At 35.8% G+C, this 19,522-nt stretch overlaps 2 protein-coding genes across 3 annotated transcripts in view; one reads left to right on the plus strand and one right to left on the minus strand.

Moving 5' to 3' along the window:
• ZNF214 (zinc finger protein 214) overlaps positions 1–5,251 on the plus strand; it is a 13,265-nt gene extending 8,014 nt beyond the window's left edge. For both annotated transcript variants that reach the window (XM_004683621.2, XM_012725743.1), the window contains exons 3-4: positions 835–995; positions 2,353–5,251. In XM_004683621.2, coding sequence (XP_004683678.1) covers positions 869–995; positions 2,353–4,034 — 1,809 coding nt within the window. In that variant the 5' untranslated portion in view covers positions 835–868 and the 3' untranslated portion in view covers positions 4,035–5,251. The remainder of the gene's footprint in view (positions 1–834; positions 996–2,352) is intronic.
• A 4,147-nt stretch (positions 5,252–9,398) lies between these two features.
• Positions 9,399–18,971, minus strand: ZNF215 (zinc finger protein 215). Its single transcript, XM_012725744.1, has 5 exons — positions 18,572–18,971; positions 15,946–16,034; positions 14,501–14,633; positions 14,073–14,168; positions 9,399–11,060 (listed from the first exon to the last, which is right to left on the minus strand). Exons 1-5 carry the CDS (start codon positions 18,969–18,971, stop codon positions 10,177–10,179), a joined length of 1,602 nt encoding a protein of 533 aa, XP_012581198.1. The 3' UTR covers positions 9,399–10,176.
• Positions 18,972–19,522: the final 551 nt, after the last annotated feature.

The following is a 19,522-nucleotide window of genomic DNA, read 5'->3' on the forward strand; positions in this document are numbered from 1 at the left end:
GACCAGGCGAGAAAATAACAAAATGAACAACCATATACCAGAGACATTTTGCGGGGGTGGAGTGGGGAATGGGATCAAAAACGGGGGACGGGGGAAGGAAAATGCACGGGATTATGGTGATAGCACACGGGTGACATGGTGATGGGAAACCCGCGGGGATTACAATTGAGATGGGGGAAAAAATGTACAAAATGATGTAAAAATAAACTGTTATAAAATAAATAAACCTGATCATTCTCCTAAACAAATGATACAATCTTATTCAAAGTTATGTAAGCATTGCCTATTCGTTTGACTAAAAATTAGTGATAGTACTGTATGAGAATGATGAGGTCTAATTCCCCATTTCATTAAACAGAAATGTCTAAAGTGTCAGCTCATCAAGCAATAAATAAGGAACATTAAGCAACGTTAGAGCTGGCAAATGGGTCTCATATGAAGTATGGAGAACTAGGTTCTAACTACGTTTGCTTCTAGATCCATGATCTTCAGATCAACATCTGCAGTCTTGATATAAAGGCCCTTTCTAAACAATTTTACCAATAATTAAAGGGGTAATAACAGTATCTACAAAAAAGGATTGTTATGAGAATCACTTGAAATATATCTGAAATACTTATAGAGACCAGTGGTTAGCAGACAAATGCTATATAAATGTTTCTTGTGATGGTGTTCAGTTTATGTACCCATTTGACAACTAGCCATTGTGTCTCTTTTGTTTATCACTAAAGTGCTTTCTTTTTCTGTTTGGCTTGCCATTTATGTTACCTGCTAACTATCTTGCGGTGTTTTGTTTTTGTTTTGTTTTTTTCCTTTGTCTATCCTCTCACTTAGATTTCTTCTCCTGGAAAGTCTGATTTTTGACCAGATGGCTGTAACATTTGAAGATGTGACTGTCATTTTTACTTGGGAAGAGTGGAAATTCCTGGATTCTTCTCAAAGGAAGCTCTACAGAGAAGTGATGTGGGAGAACTACACAAATGTCATGTCAGTAGGTAAAGCTATGCCAGCTGCTGGGGAACAGATTTAGTTTCTTCTGGAACCAATTTTGTTAAATATTTTGGTTCTTTTATCTAGGTGTTATGGTGAGGTGGAAAAAACATTCTCAAAAGTATGTGTTAAGTCATATAGAAAATAGAAGAAAAACAAAAATATCTTGTAAGACAGTAGGCATGTCATAGGTGTTTGTGGTTACTCTTGTTATCAGGATTACACTTCAAACACAGATAGCCTCACATAATCGATTTGGTGTGGTCCTAAATTTGATCACTCTAAACATTACTTGTATAAATTAGCTTTACTGTGTAATTACCCAAAACTTAGCGACTTAAGACAAACTTTATTATTTTTCAAAATTCTAATTATTTAGATGGGCTCATTGTCACAGAGCAGCTTGATTAGGGCAGGACAGTCTAAGAAGAAATTGACTACTTGACTCTCACACCTCTGGCAATTGATCAGTATCAGTAGGGATAGTGGAGCTGTGTTAACCATATGTCCCTCTTCAGGCATGTCAGGCCAGCCAGGCTCCTTTCCATAATGGTGGTCACAGAATTTTCAAAACCACAAAAAGAGAAGGCAAGAACACACACTTTCCTTTCTAGTTTCTAACGGTACCAATTTTGCTGCTCTCCCAGTGACCAAATCAAATTGTATAAGCAAACACAGAATTAGTGTGGAAGGGGAACACCCAAAAATGTTGATCAAGTAAAAAGTCATTTCAGCCATTTTTTTCCCAGAGTCAACCAAATTAGTATAGACCAAAAAAAAAAACCAAAACATTATTTTTATAATAATGCTTCAAATAGGGCCCTCCCTGGTGGTGCAGTGGGTTAAAACACAGCACAAAGAAGCTTAAGCCACTTCCGCATGAGTTCGATTCCCGCCTGCCCTGGAGGAGATCCACATGGCGAGGCAGACCTCTCCTGACCCTCCTACTGCTCCCCTCAGCAGTGTACTTCGTCCATCTGCCTGTTCTGCTCCCCACTCTGTCTCTGGTGAATACTCTCACCCTCCGCATCTCTGGCCTGTACCCCAATTCTGTACGAATAAATAAGTAAAAAAAATGCTTCAAATAGAAAAATCCAATTAAGTCCATCTTTAAAACTATTTCCACAAAACTATTTCTAACAGTGCCTGGTAAGTAGATATGTTTGTGAAATGAATGAATAAGTGTGTGAAAGAATACATACATGAATGAAAAAGCAAATGAATTTCATCTAAATATGGAATAGCCAAAGTCATAACCCTTCTTTCCCATTCCCAAACATATATTCCTATAGTATGATTGAGCTCCTTGGACATTTTTAATTAACTGCATCTCACCACTGGTTTATCTGCTTATTCTTCTAGAAAACTGGAAAGAGAGCTACCTAACCCAAAAAGGATTTGGATATCTGGAACATGAAACTCTTTCCTACTGGCAAGCTTGGAGGAATGCTGACAGTCAGACATATAAGAATCAAAACTATATGGAAGTCAGTCTAGGAGATTTCAAAAACCTAAAGCAGCAAGAACTTTCCCATTGTGAAGAATGGTTATTACTCTCAACGCAAGTGCCAGAGTATGGAAACTATGAAATGAGTTTTGAAGGCAAAAATCCCAGGAACTTAAAATATACAAAGCTTTCACCTCAGCCATCTTTAGAAAAAAAACATACAGAAGACTGTGGTAGAGAAATCTATGTAGATGATTTACATAGTTTTCAAGGAAGCAGATACCATTTTAATATAGCCAGGAAAAATCTCTCCATAGAAAAAGAAAAGAAGCCCATAGTTCAGTATTCCTATGTCCCCAAAGAGGAAGCTCTTCCAGAGTACACTGGAGAGATACATCAAAATGATCTACTGAAACACTCTATGGAAGAGAAAAACTGTGGATGTAGTAAATATAAAGAAACTTACTATTGGAATTCACAGTGTCTTCTCCACAAAACAAATGAACTTGGAGAAAAGTTTTATCAATGCTCCAGCACAACATTCTTCTCTCAGAGATTAGACCTATATAGACAACCAAGAATCCACATAGATAAGAAGTTATATGAATGTGAAATTGGTGGTAATTTTAGTCAGAACTTAGGGGCTCACTTTTATCAGAGAGCTCACACAGCAGAAATACCTTTTATATGTAACATGTGTGGTAAGAGCTTTAGTCAGATTTCAAATCTTCACACTCATCAAGGAGTCCATACAAAAGAGAAACTCTATAAATTTGAGCGTGATAAAAAACCCAGCAGAAATTCTTTACTTCATATTCACCAGAGACTTCACATAGGCGAGAAACCTTTCAAGTGTGATCAGTGTGGTAAGAGTTTTAGTCGGAGTTCAGTACTTCATGTTCACCAGAGAGTCCACACAGGAGAGAAACCATATAAGTGTGATTTGTGTGGTAAGGGCTTCAGTCAGAGTTCAAATCTTCGAATTCATCATTTAGTTCATACAGGAGAGAAGTCTTACAAATGTAATGACTGTGGTAAGGGCTTTACCCAGCGCTCAAATCTTCAAATTCATCAGCGAGTGCATACAGGAGAGAAGCCTTATAAATGTGATGACTGTGGAAAGGACTTCAGTCACAGTTCAGATCTTCGCATTCATCAGAGGGTCCATACAGGAGAGAAACCCTATACTTGCCATGAATGTGGGAAAGGCTTCAGCAAGAGTTCAAAGCTTCACACTCATGAAAGAGTACATACTGGAGAGAAACCCTACAAATGTGAACAGTGTGGTAAGGGATTCAGTCAGCGTTCACATCTTCTCATTCACCAGAGAGTTCATACAGGAGAAAAACCCTATAAATGTGATGACTGTGGAAAAGGATTTAGTCACAGCTCTAATCTTCACATTCATCAGAGGGTCCATACAGGAGAGAAGCCTTATAGGTGTGTGAAGTGTGGTAAGGGTTTCAGTCATAGTTCAGCTCTTCGAATTCATCAACGAGTCCACTCAGGAGAGGAAACTCATAAATGCCATGAGTATTATAAGGGATTTGATAAGAATTCACATCTTCATAATAGTCATAGAAGAGAAACCTTATAATTCTGTTTATTTAGTTAATTGTTTTATTAATCTTAATCATAAGAATTCCAGTAAATGCTTCTGGGAAGAAATTCGATTCATAGCCTAAGTAACCCCAAGCAACATTTCTACTAAGAATCATGTACTTCAAGAAGAGATCCTTATGATTCCAATATATTTAAAATTAAAATGTATTTTCTTTTTCTACTAAAATAACATCACTCTAAAATTTATACAACATTTAAGGAGAGAACTCTGTTTCAACCTAGTTTGTGTGTGTGTGCATGAAATCATGCTATAGGTTTTAACTTTTTACTGTTATTGACTTCAAATTTTGATTGGAATTGAAATTGGGTAACTGAAACATCTTGACTCTCCTATAAAGTCTCTAGGAAGCCAAAGAAAAAAAGGAAACAAGACTTGTAACTCAAACTTGTAAACAAATTACTTGCTCAAATGTTGGAGAATTATCCTTTTTAACTAGTAGCATTCAGTTACTTGTGATAAAAGATAAGAAAATATTGAATGGCCATGTATCCCAGATAGAATATCTCAGAAATGCTCTCTCTCAGCCAGAAAACTCAGGGACCATCCTTTTGTTGCAGGAGTACAGCACTTTGAGGTGACCATTATGCACTCACCCATTTTTCCACATTTGTTCAAGGATTCAGACATCAAGTAACAAGTACAAGATCTACTTTTCCTACATAAGATGTGAAAGATGTGGACAAAAGTTAGTAAGGGTAAATGGTAGAAACTAAAAATGCTCCATTTGTTTATAATTAGAAATCTGAACAGAAATTGATTTAAAAATTGCTGTAAAATAGAGTGACAATAAAGCCCTATCTGCTAGAAACAAAATTGAAACTCAAAGCCATATGCAAAAGTATACTCACAAGATAATTATGTAAAGAGAATTTGGCATTTATAAAAATGGAGTAGAATCAACAGGAATAAACAAATCTTAACTACTGGAATATAAATAAGTTTAGATATCTCTTGCTAGGAAAATAAGCTAAAAATATTTGTTTAGGAAAATAAGAGGGATTTGTGATACCAAAGAAAAGAATATCATTGTAAAAACGTATATCTATGCCTCTGAAAATTAGCTATGTTTCCTGAAGAAGTATTTTTTCTAAATGGTGTCCACAAGTAACATAACAGAAAGCTTGAAATAAATAGAACTAGACTAGAAGTCTATAAGTAGTCTCTAATGTAAAAAAAAAAAAAAAAAAAAAGATGATGTAATGAAGAGGGATGCTAAGAAAATTTTAAATTCAATATCAAAGACAGGAGCATAATTGGTAATGCAGACTATCAAATACTATAACAAATAAACTTCAGGTGACCTTAAAACCATATAAGGGTAATGTGATGGAAACAATATAAATACATAAGGTACAGAGAATGGTAATTTATAAAGAAAAAATACTTGGAATAGAATCAGTGATCAGAAAAATTAAGGTTTTTCCTAAGCTAAAAGTAGATTTTCAACAAACCCAGTATAAAAACCATGCCTAGTAACAGTATAGGGGAAAAGAACAACTGAAAGCATGCAGAAAGAAAAATTCTGGTTATCTACAGGATCTAAAAGAATGGATAAAGGCCTCTGCAACCTGAGTGTTAAAAAACAAAGGAGCAACACATTCACAATTTTGAGATTAAAAAATCTCATGAGTAAATTATCTTCTATCTGTGCAAGTAACAAGGTAGATAAAGAAACAAAGCATATACATGTGCCTTTCTTAAAAGAGAATTTAAAATGTGGAAGCCATGTCATAAAAGGACTGACTGGTGAAGAACACAAAAGGCAGTTAAGTAGGCAGAGAAGTAAATTGTTTATTAAACAAAAAAAAATTTAAATAGTTGTACAAGAAAACAATATACAAATGCTAAATAATAAAGATTTTATATATATATATATACACACACACACATAAATATATATATATAGAGAGAGAGATGGGAGAATAAGTTATCTGATGAAGTATAGAGCAGCCAGTTAAGTTTAACTACAGATAAGCTATATTTGTTAATAATAAAGAGCCTCAAATATTGCATGGAACTTAAAATTTGTTGTGCATTTCAAATTTATCTAGGCATTCTGTTGTCTGAAAGTTAGAGAATGTGGATCAAAGTGGGAAGAAGCTAATTTACATACATACAGGCTTAAGGGTTTGGAATAGGAGAAATACTTGCCATGATAATGAGTTGAACTTTCATAGAATCAACAAGATAGACACCTGGTTAAAAAAAAAATTGGCAGTGGACATCAACAGATCAGAGCTATGAAATACCACTTTTATTAACAAAAATAATAGCTATTGTCAGTGAGAGTATAGAGTGCCAGATACTTGTATACTATGTTGATGGTACACTCAGACTTTTTGAAACTTATTTGATCAATCATGAGCCTTAAAATTGATATCTTCTTACAGTGATTTTATATCTAGGCATCTATCCTTTGAAAATATACAAAATTAGGGAAATTGTATTTACAAATCAAAGATCTCTAGAACCAAGAACTTAGTTATCTCATGTTTTAATTTCTTTCTCCACCCCCACCCCCAAAGGCAGAAACCTCAATATGGGAACTTGCTGTAAACACCCCTACATACTGAGGCGACACTTTCTCTTTGGCTGTCCTTTTCTTGCTGAATGACCTTCCTGTCTACTAACTGTGCACATTTAAAATTGTCAAATCTGTGAATACTTTTATTTTTTTCAAATCCTTAGCCTACCATTAACATAACTTCCTTCTCAGTCTCTGTTCAGATTTCTGAGCTGGGGGAGAAAATTGGCTATTTCTATTACAGTCTCTGGACAAGCCTGAGACCAGGGTAAACAACAATCTACTAGACACTATTTACATGGTTGGTTTTTAATCAAATGTTTGCTCTGATTCCTTCATGGGATCAGAGATGAGGTGATTGGTGTATAACATTGTAACGATGGGCTGATCTCCAAATAGTTTTCTCCAGAAATTGGTTGGTTTGTACCAAGTATTCTAAGATAACAGAATACACAAAAATAAATGTTTGATATTGCAGTTTTCTTAATGCTGCCCTACCTCCAAAATGGGGAAGTCAAATACATTGTGATGCAGTTATAGGATGGAATGTTATACAGTCTTTTGTAAGAATATACTTGTGGTGTTAAATGATAAATATAAGATACGGAACTGTATATAGGTAAGAGTCTTTATATATATTTAGATATGGGGAAAATATTGAGCACATATAAAATTGGATATATATAAAATGTGAATGGGTTTCTGTGATAGGATGGATTGTGGTTATCGTTTTCCATACTTTTCTGTATTTTTTATATTTTATTTTCATAAAAATAAAAATAATTTTACAAATTTTCTTAAATATTATGGCTACATATTCCATTGTGTCTGTTTCATAACACCTAATTATCTCTACATTATCAAGCGTGTGTACTACAATTACATTTCCTTATCCTTATTATTAAGGAATTAAATTTGGATTGGCTTTTTTTTTAACAAGCATGATAGCTTTTGGATTTATGAATTCTACTCACTAAAACCTATTCTAACAAGTCTTTTTCTAGACCACTAACATAAAAATATAAACACTGAATTTTTTTAAAAAAACTGAGATGTTACACATATTGATAGGATAAAAAGAGTATAAGGCACAGTTTATAGTACCAAATCCCCATCTCTCATTAGTAGAAAACCTGAAGGTAGTAATAAAAATTGCCAATCAAGAAATAACAGTGTAGAGCCTCCCTGGTGACCTAGGGGTTAAGTCTCAGTGCTGTCACCACTATGGCCTGAGATCCATACCTGGCCAGGGAGGTGACCCAAATAAGGCGGCGCAGCAACCTCTTGTCTCACCTGCTGATAACCCTCAACAATGTATTTTGACCTGTTCTGCTCCCCACTCTGGTTGAGTCCTCTGACGCCCTGCACCTCTGGTCCACACCCCAGTTCTGATACACAAACACAAACGGTAAGCAATTATTTAGAAATAAGGTGGTAAATACCTGTGGTGGAAGCCCATATGGTGGAAAGTTAATTCCTCGGAGCATCAGAGGTTGAGATGAGGCAATGATGTAATTAGCCACGGCTTAACCTGATCAGTAGTACCTATATGAAAAAATGCATACCTTGATGTTCAGGTATTACAGCAGATATATTCTACCAAAAAATGTGTTCATTGTAAAAGCTGAGAGTCCCAGTGTTTGTCTTTTGTGGGCTCCATAGTGGGGCAGAGATTCCTCTCAAACATGTGAGATAACTCTATGGCACAACGTTGTCAGTCCTGTCTTTTCATTAACCACCCCTACCACATCATTGGCTCCAGACCCACAATGACACTTAGATCCTAACAGTCCTCATGGAAAAAGGTAAGTGCTCTCTGTGGAGATAACCTGTGCTGAGTTACAAGACCTTGGTAATTGTTTATTAAATCTAACAAATTGTCAATATCAGCTACCATATCACCACCAAATGATTGTCACTTCCCACTAATTTCCCTTTTCTGATTTAACTAAGCATTTTCAAAGCACTAAGAATGTGAAGGTAATGGGAATTTTCGTCTGCCCTTCATACTTAGGATGAATTCCAAACATATAAGGTGGCTAACAATATTTTTATGGTCTAATCTTTGGGAGCCTCTCTCTAGTATAGCTATTATGTATTCCTGATTTTCTTTTTCAATGCTGTATTCTAATCTACAATTTATAATTCCTGAACATGCCATGCCCTCAACCCTCCACAGCTTTACACTTTTTTTTTTCTTCTTCTTTATCATCTCCCTAATCTCCATCACACACAAGCTAGCTAATTTCTACTCTTCTTGTTTCACCTTAGGTTATCTGCCCTTGAATGCCTGGTAAAATTCAAACATTATATAGATTTATAGAAAAAGATGGGGATGTTAACTGGCTGAAAGGTACTAAACTGGATGAAACTAAAGTTTCAATATACTCCAAAGAGGTATTATTTAAAGCAACATATGTTTCAATTAGGTAATTTAGAAGATAACTGTATAGATCATTTATTTTTGAAAAGCTAAGAGATTTGTAAGAAGAAAAATGAATTTGTTAGACCAGAATAGCTGTTGAGAAAAAGTCCTTTTATATTTTAACCACTCAAAATATTTAAAAAGTGAAATACTAGAGAAAATGAGAATGTTAAAATCCATTATATTAAACATGTCAGTAATTGCTTTGATGAATAACTAAAATATACCTCAAGAATTTATTAGAATTTTGTTTTTGTTTAGGGTCCTCTAAAAACTGCCATACATTTATGTGAATCTCCACAAAATTACTGGTGCAATTTTTCCTAGTCCAACTTGTATTGTGATGTAAAAGATGAACACATGCACACAGAATTTTCCACATTTATTAACTCATGATAAGGGTTCACTCCAGTATCCCTTTTTTGCTTTTGAATAGTACATGAATTCTTAACAAAAACCTTCATCCAAACTTTTGGGCAAATCAACATAAGCTTGACTCAAGAACCCTTTGGGATTCTGAAGTAGCTTACAGCAGTTCCATTGCATGTTATAGAATAATTAATTGACTTGCTAAGTATTTAGGGAAGTCTAACTGATCTAAGACTGTCTCTTCAGCCTCGCTCCTAAAATACATTTTCAAGCATATTTATATACCAACAGCACATCCACCGCCCATTACAGCTGAGACCTCTCTTCTATTCCAGTCCCCACTCAACACAAGGACAGCCAAGTGTATTTTTGGGGGTTGAGTAATTGCCATTAATTCAGAATTCAGTCCTTAGAAGTGTCCTCTGATAATACGGAGACACTGCTTTCTCATAACTTTGTAAGGACTAGACATTTCACGTTTCATTAAACATCAACTCCCTAGGTATTGTCTGGCTCCCTACTCTCCATCAGTGTGTCCGGTGAAGATAATATCAGAATATTAATAAGCAAAAACAAATGCTTAACTCCAAACCCTTCTGGGTTCATTTGGGAACCTGGAAATGCTCCCTCAAAACAGATTTTGATCCAGCATCAAGCATCAGATTTCTCTCCAATATTCACATCGTCATATCAATTAAAGAATAATAAGTGTTTTTGTTTTAGAATTTCCTTCAATATACATTCATGGATGTTGAACAACTTCTGCATTGCTGAAGGTAATCCTGCATTTCTGATTGTTACAGGACTTCTTGAGTATGAAGTTTTTGGTGTTTCATAAGATTTGATTTCCTGTTGAAGGCTTTCTCACATTCCTTACACTTGAATGGTTTCTCTCCAGTATGAATCATTTGATGCCGAATGAGGGAGGAGCTCCGGTTGAATGATTTCCCACAGTTACTACATTCATAGGGTTTATTTCTAGAACACAGTTTTGAATTGTTATTAATGTCTTCATACTTACTGAACATTTTTTCACTTTTATTGCCTGTGTAAGCATTTGCCTCAGAATGAATATTTTGATGTTTAGTAAGATTTGTACGTCGGTTGAAGAATCTCCCACAATCACTGCATTTATAGGGTTTCTCTCCTGTGTGAATGATCTGATGTCGAACAAGGGACGAACCTCGGCTGAAGGCTTTCCCACACTGAAAACATACATAGGAATTCATTGTGGTGTGACTTTTTGGGTGTTGCTGATCTGTACTCAAGCTCAAGGCATTTGCATATTCATTATCATCTGAATGTTTCTTACCTATTGAATCTAAATTAAATTTGATATGAACTTTAAACTTATCACACTGTGGAGACTCCTTTCTTAGAGAAATCTCCTCTTGAGTATCAAAAACTGAGTTAACTGCCTTAACATCAAAGCTTTCCTTATTTTTAACACATTTAAAGTTTCCTTCTTTAGTGCAGTTTGTCTTATGTATAAAAGCTCCTTCTGGCAAATCTATATCCCAGGTTTTCTGGTTCCTACATAACCAATCATCACTCTTCCAAGCTGCTAAAGAAAGGTGTTCCCCTTTGCTCAGCTTTGTCATAATGATTCGATAAGATGATTCTTCTCCAGAAACTCTCAGCTTTGGAAATGAATCTTGTTTTTCTGAAATAGTCTCTCTGGCTAAAAAGAAACACAAACCAGAAGAAGGGTAACTGATTAGTTAAGAAAGGGAAATCAAACCATATAAGAAAGGGTACATACAGATTTTATGAGTCTTAAATACAGAACTCAAGAAAGAGGTGAGGTTAGAAAAGAACTAGAGAAGAAATAAATGGATAAAAGGGGCATTAGGAGATCATGAATTATGAGGAAAGCTACTTAAGAATACTATGGAGAATACTTAAAGCATGGGAACAAGATCAGTATATGAAGTGGGTTGGGGTGACATATCAAGTTCATGACATGATATGAAGATTACACTTAATATTCCTTTATTTAGCATTTTGTTTCCTTTAACCAAGCTGTTCATCAATGATAAATGACCCTTCTAAATTACCAATTTAATCATATCTTTAGAAGCATATCTACATTTATAGGCATCATTCTAAAAGCAATCTTATAATCATAGTGCCCTACTTCCCATACAACTGTAGTTATTCCCTTATTTAACAAAGGTAGATAGAACCATAATATACCGTAGCAAGGAAATCATACTTTTTCTGGGTTCAAAAATCACTCCTGATTCTAATAGTACTATGATTATTTTTCTATGTCCAAGAACTCAAAAACTTTACCTGTTCTGATTAAGTATGTATTCTCTTCTTTCACTTGTCTTCAGTTTGTTTCATTTAATAAATTCCTACTTCCCATATCAAAATTTCATTTTCACTTAATTTTTGTATATATACACTGAGCATACTGCAAATTTTAGACTTTTAAAATTTAGTTTAATTAACTTTCCCTTTGTTCTTTCCCACTTAACTTTAGGGCTTTCTAATGAGTTTACCCCCTGTGCTTTATCAGTAGCTGAATTACAGCTTCAGCTTTGTAGTTTCACATACAGCATCAACCCTTGTTTTTACCAGTTTTCAGGACAATCCCACTTGACTCCTACTCTCTTCCAACTCAAAAAGTGAGAGAGTAGGATATCATCTTCCATGTGAAAAGAATCCCCTCCCTCAATGTCCTGAGTCCATGAAGAGGTCAGGAGTAACAGTTGTTATCTACCTCTCACATCTAATCTGCGCTTAGGTAATATTATTTTATGTTATGAAATAATCCTCAAAGCATCCCCACTGATACATGCAACTCTGCAAGACATATATCAATTCAGTCTGAATTAGTCTAATTTCTAGCTGAAATGATCATACAGAGTACCATACTAAGTAATACAGAATAGAGAGTATCAGAATTTTCCAGGATGGTGCCTCGGAACAAATGGATGTATCAACTGTACTTTTCCCCTCTCTGCCTTTCATGAGTACATAAAGTGTGGGAAGATAATGTGTTCCCTTAATTCACAGGCCTTTACAAAAGAACCACTTCCAAACCTGAACTTTATATAGATGATAAGATCATGTACTTCAAGCTTGATGCCATAATGAAATGGGTGTCTTGACAGAGTGTCTGTGTTTAACAAGGTGGAAGCTTGGTTATAAGGAAGAGGTAAGAAATAAAATAAGTGAAGGGGCATTTCAGTAATGACCTAGAAACTTTGAAAGCTAGTAAGAATATAAGCAGACATAGAGAAAATAAAATGTAAGTGAAAGAAGTAAAATAGAAATGGGATCCAAAGGATAATTGAGAGGAAGAATTTGTCTAAAACAGGAAGATACAGAGTAATTTGCCCATTTAATAAAGATTTCAGGTAAATGATACCTATCATTTGCTAAGATAATAGTAAACCAAAATATAACAATGCTTTCATTATTAGTAAGAGTATGACATGGTATAAACTTTCTGTAAACTTAGCATTGGTAAAAAAGACAGTTAAATATATGTATGGTTGAAGTTCATTTTCTTAAAAGGTATACTATGGAAATCATCAGATATGCCTATAAAACTGGCCAAGAGCCGGGCCCTCCCTGGGGGCGTAGCGGGTTAATGCACTGCAAAAGAAGCTTAAGCCATTTCCGCATGAGTTCGATCCCCACCTGCCCCGGAGGAGATCCACATGGCATGGCAGACCTCTCCTGACCAGCCCACTGCTCCCTTCAGCAGTGTATTTCGTTGATCTGCCTGTTCTGCTCCCCACTCTATCCCTGGTGAATTCTCTCACCCTCCGCATCTTTGGCCTGTACCCCAGTTCTGTATGAAAAATAAATAAATCTTAAAAAATAAAAACTGGCAAGAGCCTACATGTCAGTCAGTGTGAAGGGTTAGATGCACTATGATACATGTCTATGATGGGATGGCACATGTGAATTAGAACCATGTTTTTCACTATATTCTAGTTAAATAGGTAATTGATCATTATATTCCATTTCTTTGAGAAGAGCAGAATATATAGTGACTTCTTCCTGATGAACCTACTTTTGGAAAAAGGCAATCTTCACAAGCTAGAGACACAACATAATAAGGAAAATGAAGAAAACTAAAATGTTAATATTGTACAACACTAGGTAGTAAGGTGGTAAGGTAAGTTATATTCCTCTTCATTCTGTTCTATACTTACTAAAATTTATAAGAGCAATAATAATTTTAATCTTTCAAAAATGAAATGTTAACAAGAACAAAGAAGCTGTGATGACAGTAGGACATTATGGAAAAAGTTAAGTAGGTAAAAGAATGAAATGGAAGATGACTGAAATCACTCATTTTCCTTAAAAAAAAAAAGGTATGATTTAATGTCAGGTGGTCTAGTATTTGTTTATACAGCACTTAATAAGCATTCAACTCATTTAACCCTCACAGTAATATGAAGGATACTACTGATATCATTAACTTTGCAACAGAAAAGGAAATAACGTCAAATAAGGAAACTTTAAGCCAAGTGTCTGAGTGACTAACCCACAGCATTATTTTATCTGTTATACAAGAAAAGGAATTTGAACAAAAAACGATGACTTTTTTCTTCAAAGTTTAAGTGGTTTTGCTATCACTTCTCAGCTATCATCTCAAAGTTGGGTTGTACAAAGTATGTTTAAGAAACAAGAGCTTCTTACAAAGACCTCTTATCTGCCTGGTTCTTACCAAAATTAGTTGTTCTTGGGATTTCTCGCTCCATCCATTCTATTTTCTTATTTTCCAAGTTGGAGATCATATTTTCCAAGTTGGAAGGTTGATGCTCTGTTTCTGAGGAGAAAGAAAAAAACAGTTAATAAACAAGCATGACATTCCAGATATTTTTATAGGGACAAAAATTCCATCCCAACAATGCAACAGTCTAAGAGATTCTGAAAGATACAGGTAGAACCTCAGACCTCTGTATTTCTAACTCTGCATCTGAACGAACTTCAGCCAGATAGAGCAGGAAAATCTGCTACTGTGCCCGAAGGATACTAGGAAACGTAAGTCCAATCCAAATGTCCTTCGTCACTTTAACGGCACTATAATTATTGTTTTTTAGTAGGTGAAGAGAGTACCCAAAACCAGGTTAGGTAACCACGTAGAGATGCCACCTTTGTGCAATGAACTCAGGTTCCTATAGTTTTCCAGCATCACTTCCCCATACAGATTCCTCACAGCGGGGTCCAGTTGCTTCCACTCTTCCTTGCTGAACTCCACAACCACATCTTTGAATGTCACAGGTTCCTAAAACATCAAGTTCCTTTTCAATCACAGGGGTCACTCCCCAAAATAATACCAGAGAGAAATGGATTTGGAAAGGACAGAATGGATGATTTGAATATACAACAAACTGACAGACAACATCTGGGATTTTAAGTGACGAAGGTCAAGTTATTTTACGGGTGTGTCAACTTGGTACTCTGTGAGGATTGCAAAAGGAAAATGATGTACAGTCCTTATTCTAAATTAGCACATACTTTGTGAGGAGAAAAAGATAGTTGGGATAACTGTGGAACAAAAAACTACAATACAATTTTTAAAAAGTTCAGAACAGAAATAGTTTAAGAGAGATCTGAGGCATTGATTTGTGTTCTTGCTGTGGGCTCTGCTAGCAGAAGAGGCAGGGCATTTTTCTCTGAGAAACACAGCCTGTTCACACCTTATCATTCTGGTCTCACAGCCCAATATCATCTTGTCAAATAGGCCTTTCCTGATTATCCAAACATAGCCAATCTGTCTGGACTGCATTTTTTCTTTCTTTGTAATAATGATTACTATCTACAACGATCTTGTTTTGTATTTACATGTCTACTTCAGCTAGATATAACCTGAACAGGTATGAATTTTGTATAAATTTATCACCATATGCCCAATCTTTAGGATAGCATCTGGGCATGCTAGGCTCTGTGTGAAAATTCACTAATGAATAAATTTCCTCCTGTCTTGTCCAGTATTACCTCAATAAAAATATAAGCAAATACATCTTCTTCCCTTCCTCTACCGTCAGAGTCAGTCTTCATGAATTAGCACTATGTTAATTTTGCCTTTTTCCTTACCTTTTCCCTCTTTCCTTCTCTCTCTGCAACCTGGGTTCTATTTCCATGCATTTGGTATTTCCATGATAAGGGAATATACTACCCAAGCTGTTTAATTGAAACTTAAAAAGATTTCTCCTTCAAATATCCTCGCCCTTTACTTTCAGTGGCATCATATTTTCATCCATTCTGTTGGCTCCTTATTTTTGCATGCTTTGAAGTTTCTTCTGCTCCTGCCTATAAAGTGACATTGCTCAGGATCCTGCCCTTTGTTTCCTTCACTTTTAATCCTGAGCATTCTTTGGGTAGGTGCGATTTCTGTAGCTTCAATTATTACCAATAATCATGACAGAGTCAAAGTATAGAGAATATACAAAGATAAAATACTCTCCAAAGAATATATCACCAACTAAAACAGATTTCACTATCCTGTGGGAGAAAATGTCTCATGCCCGCAGATAAATTATTTAGTCACAGTGCAAAGACCCAAAAAAAGACAGTAGAGTGATTTCCTGATTCACCTGCAATTTGCCTACCGGTGAGTCAGCTTCCATTTCCTCTTCTTTAATGCACCCCTTCTGGAGCAGGAAAGAATCCTTGCAGGGCATACCTGAAGATGGAAAATGGTTATGAGACAAGTTTTTCTCTGGAGAAATTTAACATGCTATTCATAGGAATCATCTTTAAAACTTTGAAAAAATATCAGTCCCTACCAGCAATCAGAATATCCAAGGTGGGTTCAAATCTTTCATTTTTAAAAAGCTGTAGTAGGGGGCCCTCCCTGGTGGCACAGCAGGTTGGAACACTGCACTGTGAAGCTAAGCCAAGCCATGGCCACTTCAGTGCAAGTTCCACACTCCGGAAGTGATCCACATGGCACAGAAGACCTCTCCTGTCTTGCTCACTGCTCCCCTCAGCAGTGAATCCTCTCACCCCCTGCACTTTAGCCTGTACCCCATTTTTGTATGCATAAAAAAATTGAAATCTTAAAAAAAAAAAAAAAGCTGTACCAGGAATTGAGAACTATTGTATGAGAGAAGAGGGCTATGGAAGAAAATAAGTAGAAATCAGCAGTATTGGGCACAAAAAGGAGGGTGTTAAAGTCTCCAACTATTATTCTTGATCTGTTTTTCCCTTCATTTTGTTGATTTTGGTTCACATATTTTGGACCTGATTTGTTGCAGTTCTTTACTTGGTGAATTTTTAAAACTGATCTATAAGGTCTATATTCTCTGTTGTATGTTGTATCTACTTAAATCTTTTCCCTAAGCTTAGTGATCAGCTAGTGACTTCACAGATAATCCCTTAACTGTTTGGAACAAGCACCATTTCTTAAGTCTATGAAAGTGGGTTGCATGCCTTCAACACTCAGTCATACCTTAGTCTTTACTTCCTGATTGCAGAGTCTGAGGTACAGCCGAGGTATGGCAGGGCCTACTCAGTTATGTCATTCTGAACATGTGCCCAGCCTTCTAGAATGCTAGGATATGCAGCAGCTTTTTAAATCCCTTTCCCTAAAGCACTTCACTCTGGTCTTTCCCCCAATCTTTTCTATTTTTATGGTTGCCTCAATTGTTTATTCAATGTCCGAGTCCATTAAATGTTTTTGACAAATGCCTCCCAGATAGCTGCTACCTCAGTCCTCAGAAAAGTCAGAATTAGGTAAAATAAAGGCAAGCCCTTTGAGTGAGTTCTTCAAAGAGCCACTAGGTGTTTAAAAAAAAAACAAAAACAAAAAAACTGAGTCTTTTGCATTTTGCAGTCTTAAAACCTTCCCATTTCCTACAATTAAGCTTTTCAAAAAATGTAATCATTATCATAGTCTCCCTCATACTTATTTTTTGAACCATGTGCCAGAATAATAACCATGCTCCCCAGATATGTCCATGCCCTAAGACTGTATGGAAAAAAGGGACTCAAAAATATTAAAATTAAAGGACATTGATAAGAAATAATTCTAGATTATTTTGGTAGCACCAGTCTACTCTCCGATCCTAAAGAGTGGAGAACCTCTCTCAGCTATCAATGAGAGACAGTCAGTGAAAGATGCACAGAACTTGGCTCGCCAAGATTTAATGAGCTGCCAGCTTTGAGGATGGGGGAAGGGAGTCATGAGAAAGGAATAGAGTCCCATAATGCGTTCCATGTTGGACTGATCAAAAGGCCTATGTGACATGGTACATTCAAATTGCTTTATGCCACCAAGTCTGCAACAATGTGTTATAGCTACAATAGAAAAGTGATTGTCTATAGATTCCCACAGTTTAGATTTATTTTACTAAAGGCATTTTCTTGGTACAGTTTAACATGTTCCTTTATCCTCTGGGTTTCTGCTAATTGATATTTAGATCTATACCAGCTCTTAAATACTGATGCTTTCTGAAGAGGTATTTTTAGACCTCTGTTAATATCTGCAACTTTATACCTCTGCTCATATCTATAAGTTTCCAAATTTTGTCTTTCTGAACACTAAAATCGTACTGTTAGCTATGTATTTTTTTTATTCATTATAGATGTTCCACACAGATCTCAAAGTTAACATGCCACAAAATCCATCAAAATCTGGTTATTCTCCATTAGTGGAAGCCAGAAAGTGTGCATTTACATTAACACTTATCCCACTCACATCTAATATGCAAATAAATCCTTTAGATTCAAAGTGCTCTATTTTCCCAATCCCCGTCCTCTAACACCGAATCTACTATACTACAACTGTCCGCCACCTCATTTTCCTGTTTTCAGAGCTCACGTAAAAAGGTGATAATTTTTTTCTTTAAAGATCCACAGTTAATATTTTAGGCTTTACAATGAATATAGTTTTTGTTATGACTAATCAATTCTGGTTTTGTCTGTAGACAAAAATGTAAACAAATGGCCATGTTCCAGTTACAGGTTTATTTCCAAATATATATGGCCTGTGGGTCACAGCTGTTCACCCCTGAAACCAACATATTTCTTAAAGACAAATCAAATCATTACACTCAACTGTGCGATCCCATTCTGTTGCTATTGCTTATGGACTGAAGTCCAGGCTTCCTAATACAGTAAAGACCTTTATGGTCTGGCCCTTGACACCTTCTAGCCTCAGGAAAGGATAATTGTTCTTTATATGCGAAGGGTTAATTACTCTGTTTTCTATATACCCACCTTTGTCTTTAAGCATTTCAATCACATCCTCCAAGAGGGTAGCCACTTCTCTGCTGTTCTTTGGATGTTGTAAATTCACCCAAACTCTGGCCTCTTCAGGAAGAATTGTCAGGAACTGTTCTAGTACCAACAGTTCTAGAATCTGCTCCTTTGTATTAATCTCTGGTCTCAGCCACTGAAGACAGAGCTCCCAAAGTTGGCTCAGGGATTCATGAGGCCCAGATTCTTCCAAGTACTGGAAATGTCTAAATTTTTGACGCCAGGTCTCAGAATCACATGTCTCCATGACTGGGATGGTTTCCTGCTGCCAAAACATATCTGTTCTCAGAATATCACTTTGTTCAGAAGGAGTCAGGTTTTGAGATTTTGAGATAGCCATCAGTTTACTCAAAGGTTGCATCTTCCTCTGGAGAACTCCCAGAGGAAGATTTGTTCAAATTTAGTTCAAATTTGTATTATCAGGATTCCAATAATTCTCAGGCTTGAGTTAAGCATTTATGTATTATATACACACAGTGTGATGAGTCAGCCAAGTTACAGCTCAGGTATTTGAGAAGCTAAAAAAAAATGAGTAAATGAATAGGTATTAGTAAACTGCTGATAAATTAGGTAATGTTAATAATATCAGAATATAAAGACTTGCTGAAAAACAAACAAAAAAAAAACTCACTTATTGAAGTATGTCAAAGGCATACAGGAGCCAAGTGCAAGAGCATCCAATGGCCAAAGTTGAAACAATATAAGCAACAGAATAAATAATAGATTATAATCCAAACTATAAATACTCACAAGTTATATTTATGTGTGACTGAATCAACAAGTAGGGAAGAACAGACAAATCCTCCAAGCAGAAAAATTTAAAATCACTTATGTACATAATCCTCTAAGTATAACCCTCTGCCCCTTGAGTACATAGTGATTTCTTTCCAAAGAATATTCCATGGGAAAGGA

This window comes from Condylura cristata, unplaced genomic scaffold (genome assembly GCF_000260355.1).
Source record: "Condylura cristata isolate star-nosed mole 26May11 unplaced genomic scaffold, ConCri1.0 scaffold00015, whole genome shotgun sequence".
Lineage (NCBI taxonomy): Eukaryota > Metazoa > Chordata > Mammalia > Eulipotyphla > Talpidae > Condylura > Condylura cristata.

Bases quoted from the DNA above. Each gene is read 5' to 3' on its own strand.
- ZNF215 (XM_012725744.1), bottom strand. From the start codon at position 18,971: ATGCAACCTTTGAGTAAACTGATGGCTATCTCAAAATCTCAAAACCTG. The intron at 14,634-15,945 runs GTGAATCAGGAA...TTGATGTTTTAG, and splicing joins CACCGGTAGGCAAATTGCAG to GAACCTGTGACATTCAAAGA. The intron at 11,061-14,072 runs GTAAGAACCAGG...GTTTCTTTTTAG, and splicing joins CCCAAGAACAACTAATTTTG to CCAGAGAGACTATTTCAGAA.